The sequence below is a fragment of the Hibiscus syriacus genome, unplaced genomic scaffold, assembly GCF_006381635.1.
Source record: "Hibiscus syriacus cultivar Baekdansim isolate YM2019G1 unplaced genomic scaffold, ASM638163v2 tig00000452_pilon, whole genome shotgun sequence".
NCBI classification, from domain to species: domain Eukaryota; kingdom Viridiplantae; phylum Streptophyta; class Magnoliopsida; order Malvales; family Malvaceae; genus Hibiscus; species Hibiscus syriacus.
The window spans coordinates 1,241,599-1,249,859 of NW_024061787.1; the positions used below are offsets into that span (position 1 = coordinate 1,241,599).

Consider the following 8,261-nt stretch of genomic DNA (forward strand, 5'->3'; position numbering starts at 1 on the left):
GTTTGTTGTTGTAGATGGTAAGAATAGTTATGTCGATTTGAATGTTTAGGCCCAAGCAACATTCATGTATTTGCTGAAGCAATGCCATCTCTCTTTGCTCGGATTTCTTCATTTATTCGACACACTTTCATCCATTGCTTCAAATTCATCAATTTCTTCCATTTTCAAACCGTATAGGTCTGATTCAACCGGTTTGACCATAGCCTGTTCTAATCCATCTACACATAAGATAGAGAAGAGGAGATGACTAAACTTTGAGACATTTACTGCTGCATTCACATTTATTTCACCAGAAGCTGTAGCTAGTTTTGGAGGTAAATAAAGCATTTACTGGGGGAGGTAAATAAAGCATTTACTGGTTATGCATAAAGGCCTTGAGACCTCAATGAATCAAAATGCACAACTCGGATATTATTGAATTCGAAAACTGTACAATGGTCACAATTCAAACACATATGCGCAAGTTCAAAACATGGTATTCATCGAAGTATCAACTGCAACAATAAAAAGCACATTGCGGGAATTTTTCTCTTTATTTACTCAATGGAGAAGCAGCTGGCCGAGGATAGCCGATATCATTTCTGTTTTTTGTTTGATGTTTGGGGACATTCCTCGAACTCTGGTGAGAATTACAAAGAGATGCATTTTGAGGGGCTCCTTTGTGATCACCTCTGGAGCCTTGAAGTTTCTCTAGTGCTCTTACTACTGCATTCATATTAGGCCTAAGCTTCGGTTCTGTTGACAAGCACTGCAGCGCGAGATAAGCAGCTTTCAATGCTGCATCAAGCGTGTATTGGCCTTCGATACGGGCATCCATAACGTGTAAAATCTTGCGTTTGCTGGTAAGGTAAGGCTTGGCCCAATCAACTAAGTTTTGCTCTCTTGAAGGTCTGTTCTTGTCCAATGCTCGCTTGCCGGTCAACATTTCAAGAAGAACAACTCCGAAGCTATATACATCACTCCTGGCCGTCAGATGACCTTCATAAGAAAGAATGAAGTCAAGATGTGACTAGGGAAGCTGCATTCTATCTTGCCCTAATTCAAGAGTGTCTCTTCGGAAGTTCAACTTCTTAAGATGCATTCTACGGTACCCTAACTTGAGTGTCTCAAATACATAGATATCAAATACACATCAGACATAGATACTTTAGGGAAAATGGAAGTCCAGGTAACTTAGGTTTTACATTTAATAGTATCATATATATAATAAAGTTGTTGAACTAAGGCGCAAACATTTCGTTAGCAGGATGATTAGGGAAGCTTCATTCTATGTTCCCCTGACTCGATATATCTCAAATACCCGAATGTAGTTGGACATACATGCTTTAGGAGAAATGAAGAGTTCAGGTAACATCGATTCCATTTGAATTGTATAAGATATAAAGTTATTCAATTCAACCAAGGAAATAGTTTACTAAAAATGAAGGTGGCAAGTTACAAAGCTACCTGTGGCCATATATTCAGGAGCTGCATAGCCATAAGTGCCCATGACCCTGGTAGAAACATGGCTTTTATCACCAGTGGGTCCATCTTTGGCCAGTCCAAAGTCGGACAGTTTTGCATTATAATTCTGTCATTTTAACAAAGATGTGAGAGAGCTGCATAAATCTGAGTAGGATTCATGATTTTTTTTTATAATTACTAATAGTTGTATTGCATACTGAATTACAGAATAAAGTAAGATATTCAAAGTTTCGAAGTCTTTCTCTATATAGTCATGAAAACTTTGAGAATTAAGCATGTTTGCACACCAAATCAAGCAAGATATTCAAAGTTTTAAAGTCTGATATGAAATACTTTGATAATTAAGCTGTTTGTATAACACAAATCAAGCAAGATATTCCAAGTTTTAAAGTCCAGATATATATAGTCATGAAAACTTCCACAATTAAGAATGTTTGAATACCGAATCGATCAAGATGTTTGAAGTTTTAAAGTCTCGATATATCACTTTGGCCTCATCAGAATGTAGAAATGCTAAGCCCTGGGCAGCACCAAGAGCAACCTTCATTCGGAGCTTCCAGGAAAGTGGTTGAAAATAAGAATTTCCTGTTAATTATAATGGAAATGTTTCAAGATGTTTGATTAAGATTATTCTTTTGAAATGGAAACACTCGAACTGACTCAATAAAAGAAGATTAACTCACTTCTAAAAAGATGATTTTCCAAGCTTCCCTTAGGCATGAATTCATAAACTAGAAGTCGATGATCGTCCTCTAAGCAGTATCCGATCAATTTCACGAGATTAGAATGATACAGTTGCCCCAGGTAGTTGATTTCCGCCTACAGTCCACATGCATCATTAGATTGGTAAATTATTTGAAGAACAAGTAATTCTTGCAAAACAGTAATTGGAGCAGAAGTTAAAGAACAAGTGCCAGATGAAGGTAATGATGGTTTTAGGTGGCTGGCTAAAATAATTATAACGACAGTTGCAAAGCAACGAGAGATCCAATTGTCCTCTCCGTCCTTTCCCTGTATCATCATCGGAGCAGGAAAAAATCCCTCTATAACTTTCAAGTTCTAAGTATGTTTCAAAATGAACAATATGCTGTTCAACAAACCCTTTGAAAATCATACCTTTTAAGTGTAAAATGCTAATGCACATGATATTATCCTTGCTCAACCAATATAATATACATAAATGCATACATATGTATGCATGTACATATACATATTAGCTGAATCTAAGGGATTTTGAATTTTGAGAACCCTGATGAGCTCAAGGGTGGAACTGGGGAAGACATGAAACTCACCAACCATTCCTGGTGACCCTGGAAACCCTCCTGGTTAAGCCTTTTGACAGCAATAACCAAGCCAGTACCAGGTTTAGCAGCAGTAAGTGAATTCTCATCAATCCAACCTTTAAAAACACAACCGAAACCACCTTCACCCAAAACACTGTCCGGTCGGAAATTCCTGGTGGCTGTTCTAAGCTCACTGAAGTTAAAACTCTTCAAATTTGAGGACTGCAAAATTTCCCCCTCGGTTCTAGGCCCTGAAACTGATGACACCCTTCTTCTTGAAACATCCATTTCTTCACCATTTTGACACCCTTCTGCAAGAAAAAAAATATCAAACACCTAACAGACATCAGAAAATGGACACTTGAAGAAAACCCATCGTGGTAAATGGAAATTTCTGAAAAGGGCAAGCATCTACCGTTGTGAAAAGGGCTCTCAGCTTTGATTCTTGCACTAAAACAAGACCCCATGAAAAAGAAAACTAAAATACAGAGAACAATTTTGATGCAAAGAAGGTATGAAGAAGGCTCGGGAAAAACAAAGGAAAACGAAGCATTCAAGTGTGAAAAAGCAAACTTTTTTTCTAATAGTCCAAGGCCTCAGGCTGTCACCCACGAGATGATACCGATCTTATTGAAAACTTTGACTCATAAAATAAAACAAATCACAAATAAATGAGAACACAGATTGAATAAAGAACAAAGCACGAGAAACGTCGGCTATATTTCAACCTTCAAAGGAAGAAACGACAAATAAAAATAAAGGCATAAAGGCTTGGGAAGACAAAAGTAAAAGGGTTGACTTAGCTTTTAAGCAAATGTCTCATCCTTCAATTTGTCTGCAAGTGGGGAGATTAAGTTCTGTGCTGTAATAATTTAAAGCTTTCACTTGCCGTCTTTTTCTTTTATTTTTTTGGGTTTCATACACATGAAAGAACAACCATGCAAGAACAGGTATTTATGAGAAATGCTGAGGCGCTTAATATACTATTAAAAAAAAGTGGTATTAATTTTGTTATTGGTTAAAAAAATAATATCAATTTTGTTATTGGTTAAAAAAAAGCGATACCGATTTTATTATTATTGTGTATAATAAAATCGGTAAAAATTATCGAAAATATTAATATTTCTATTGATTTTGTTATTATTTGTCATTTTACCGGGTAAAAAATACTGGTTTTGTTATTTTTGTGCATAACAAAACCGGTAAAAATTACCAAAAATATCATTATTTTAACAAAATAGGTAAAGCGTTACTGGTTTTGTTATTTTTTTACCGGTTTTGTTATTGTTGGACATTTTAACGGAAATGTTAAAAAATATTGATATTTTAGGTAGAAATAATATTGTTTTAGGTAATTTTTACCGGTTTTATTAACCTAACAATAACAAAACCGGTAAAAATAAATTTTTTTAATGATAAAATTATTAAATACAAATTATAAAATATTTTTAAAAATTCTTTATTATAAATATCAAATACAATAAAATAATATTATTTATGAAAAAAATAATAATATTATTTTTAAAATATTAAAATAATTTATTTAATATTATTTATGTCAATATTACTATTAAAATATTATATCTATAATTTTATAAATAAAAAATTATGATTATTATATTTTATTAAAATAAAATTATTATAAATTATATTTATTATTTATTATAATAAGAGTAATATATCATTAGTTATATTATAATGAGAGAATAATGAAACATATGTGTCGATACATTTTCAAAAAGTATCGACACATATGTTACATCGAAACCGATAATTATAATGTAATAGGTAAATTTACAATGTAACCGGTATAAATATACCGATTTTATGAGAGAATATGTCAACATAATGTATCGACAAAAATTTAAAAAAATGTCGATACATTTTGTCCAAAATGAATGCCAAACAAGGTGCACACATAAAGTGTCGATACATTTATTAAAAGTATCGATCCCAAAAACATCGAAACCAATAATTACAACGTAATAGGTAAATTTACAATTTACTCGGTATAAATATACTGATTTTATGAGAAAATAGGTCTACATAATGTATCGACACATTTTAAGTTTGTGTCGATACTTTTTTCCAGAATGAATGCCTAACGAGGTGCACACATAAAGTGTCGATACATTTAAAATTGTATCGATCCCAAAAACATCGAAACCGATAATTATAATGTAATAGATAAATTTGTAATGTTTATTTTAAAAATAATATTATTATTTTGTTAATAAATAATATTATTTTATTATTATCCTTGGTAACATTTTAAATGTTTACCTAATATGTTGTAATAACAAATTAAGTAATTAACAAAATAATGTTATATAAGCGGTTATTACTTAACTTGTACGTTATAAAAAGTATTAATGAGTTTTTACGTCATTAAAAACAAAAGAATCCTTATAATAAATAAATAATATTTACAAGTCCTTTACAAATTACGTTAATATGTATGTAATAATTAGATAATAAATATTTTTTACAATTCATAAGTAATTTATTTTCAAATAATATTCTTATTATATTACATTGTAAATTTAATTACAAGATTCAATTATTTTTTTCATTAATAAATGAATATAAAAAAATATTATAATCAATTAACATATCTTTTTTTTATAACGTACAAGTTAAGTAATAACAAAATAATATTATTACATTATAATAAACGTACAAGTTATTTTAAAATAACAAAATAATAATTAATCAGTTATGTTATCCTTGGTAACATTTTAAGTGTTTACCTAATATGTTGTAATAACAAATTAAGTAATTAACTTATTTTATTATATAAGCTCTATCTAATATGTTATTGTGCTTGATAATGTTTCCAGTAATTAACCTATTTTATTATATAAGTGTTACCTATTACATTATATAAGTGGTACCTAATATGTTATTGTGCTTGATAATGTTTCTAGTAATTAACCTATTTTATTATATAAGCGCTACCTATTTTATTATATAAGCACTAAGCCCTACCTAATATGTTATTATGTTTGATAATGTTTCCAGTAATTAACCTATTTTATTATATAAGTGATACCTATTACATTATATAAGCGGTACCTAATATATTATTGTGTTTGATAATGTTTCCAGTAATTAACATATTTTATTATATAAGCGCTACCTATTACATTATATAAGCGGTATCTAATATGTTATTGTACTTGGTAATATTTTCGGTTAAATGATATAACATAACCGGTCTAACCGGCCACGCCATTTTTTAAACGCCGCACACCAGAACTTCCCGGTATTTATCCATCATAATCAATGTGGTCATTATCGATTATTTAAAAATTAGTAAATGTTTAAGCTACATTTTTTCACTTTAAATGTTTAAAGTTATTTTTATTAGATATTTAATACTTTTTGTTATTATTTTAAAATTAACTTTGTCACGATCGTAAATGAAAAAAAAAAAGAAAGAAAATCATTCAAAATTTGATAGGCGACATTTTTATAAAATTTTATTTTAAATAAACTTAAAATTATTACTTAAAAAATTAATTTTCTTTGAAATCTCTAATTTCAAATATCATTATCTCCGTCAAACAGCCATCCATCGTTGATCGTCCATTCAATCACCCTTGTGATCGCCCCAAAATGGATGTGTTGTACTGTCCCGAAAAATAGGAAAAATAATTTTAGGGCTTATTTTGACTAAATTTAAGTTTTTCTTTAAAAATAATAATAAAGAAAGCAAGTCGAACGAGTCGTTGTCAATCTTTGTTTAGGGTGTGATTGGATTGAATCACCCAAAAATATTGTGTTATTTTAATAAAATTTTAATTTTAAATTTTATTAAAATAACTTTTTGGTATGTTTTCGAGGAAAATGAGTTCGAAAATCGATTATGTATGGAGAATGATTAACACCCCTACAACGTCGGAAATCAATTCCTAATCGATTAATTATTGTCTTGGCAATAGAATTTATGACTCCAAATTTAATTTAATTAATGGTCCCTTTTAGTTGCATAAATACAAAGTTATTTAATCCTAGAGAGAAAAGTTAATAATTCGTTATATTTGACTACAGAGTTAACCACCTAATACGAAGTAAGACGACGTCCCCTCCTTTTCAACCAAAGCAGTGAATTACAAATATTTCATCTCAAGAATTTTAGGGCAAATTGACAACACTTCGACATTTTGAACCAAAGAGAAATATCATTTGATATAAAGTAGAACTGTAACACCCATAGCCCGTAAACCTCTAATAATACAAACTATAGATGTCACATCAAACTGACTCACAATCACTCTTCACAGTTATTTGAAATTTTATTTCTTTTAAAACATTTCTAATTTCAACTTTTAAAAATATTTTTTTTTATTTTTTTGAACCATTTAAAAACATAACATTTTAAACTACTATACATATATATTCAGACATATCAAAATACTGATAAACTAAACCAGTCAAACTAAATAGTCCTAATTTACTATTACATATCATATAGTCATAACTGATAAACCAGGTTGATAATATAAATATACATGCCACTACTAGTCAAAAGAAACATCAGTGATGTCTTACCGAATACTGATATTATAGATGATATGCACAAGATGCTTGAGAGGCTCCTCACAAAACGTATGTGTCTCAATCAGAACCTACGCATGAAAATCATCACGCGCTAAGTATAACTTAGTGAGGCAGTAATACTAAAGGTGAAAACAAATAAATAAAATATTGAAATATATAAAATCATTAAAATAAAACAGGCTAAATTTTTTAGAACTTTCAAACCAGATATCTCATGCTGAACTTTATCATAAACCTAAAAAGAATCATCTGATAATTTTCATAAGATCATAATAAATCAGATCAGACAGAATGATCAGTCCATATTCCTTTGTAGTCAGATACTTTTCAGAACTTTCTTATTTCATTTTTATAGCCCAAAGTATATTTTAAGAGAATATAAGGTACGCGAGTCAGACGACTGTGCATAATATAGATCTCAGATCATCAGAGTCGGAACAGATAAGCACACACAGTGTTATCACATCGGAAATAACAATATGCACACCAAGTGCATTCAGATCAGAATATATATACTAGTGTACACTCTGGTACACCACAGTATATCAGAATCAGAACAGATAATCACTCTACCTCATGGCATGCCAATTGTACATATGACTCGCCATATAACATACAATGGGCTTTTTAGTTCATTTCGTAATCATTTGATAAAAATCATATTAGAATCAGAAATATATTTAATTCATATTCGTAAAATGTGACATAGGCAATTCATACCCAAAATTATTCATTTCAATTATTAAAAATATTATAGATATAATTTCATAATCAAAACATAATTCATATCTTTGAAATAAAAAAGGTGAGGTTGACTTATCGCAAGTCGTCCTCAATCAAAATAATAAAATAATAAACTGCACTCACCTTTGCCTCACTACAGAACTTGTATACGATAATACTAGTGACAAGCTTTGTCCTTTCCTTTCAGATCGTTCGGATTGCTAGTTT

At 30.2% G+C, this 8,261-nt stretch overlaps 1 protein-coding gene across 2 annotated transcripts; it reads right to left on the minus strand.

Moving 5' to 3' along the window:
* Positions 1-382: 382 nt before the first annotated feature.
* On the minus strand, positions 383-3,410 carry LOC120205764 (probable serine/threonine-protein kinase PBL9). 2 transcript variants are annotated; one of them, XM_039205588.1, is made up of 6 exons: positions 3,163-3,410; positions 2,757-3,055; positions 2,148-2,283; positions 1,907-2,049; positions 1,447-1,570; positions 383-978 (listed from the first exon to the last, which is right to left on the minus strand). In XM_039205588.1, exons 1-6 carry the CDS (start codon positions 3,212-3,214, stop codon positions 533-535), a joined length of 1,200 nt encoding a protein of 399 aa, XP_039061519.1. In that variant the 5' UTR covers positions 3,215-3,410; the 3' UTR covers positions 383-532. The 2 variants fall into 2 exon arrangements, with proteins under 2 accessions (XP_039061519.1, XP_039061516.1); XM_039205585.1 differs by having other exon boundaries at positions 2,757-3,058.
* Positions 3,411-8,261: the final 4,851 nt, after the last annotated feature.

What these genes read in the sequence shown, in the direction of transcription:
- LOC120205764 (XM_039205585.1), bottom strand. Translation starts at nt 3,214, where the DNA reads ATGGGGTCTTGTTTTAGTGCAAGAATCAAAGCTGAGAGCCCTTTTCAC. An exon ending in TGAGAGCCCTTTTCACAACG is followed by an intron (nt 3,059 to 3,162) that starts GTAGATGCTTGC and finishes TTTTTCTTGCAG; the next exon opens with AAGGGTGTCAAAATGGTGAA. An exon ending in AGGGTCACCAGGAATGGTTG is followed by an intron (nt 2,284 to 2,756) that starts GTGAGTTTCATG and finishes TGTGGACTGTAG; the next exon opens with GCGGAAATCAACTACCTGGG.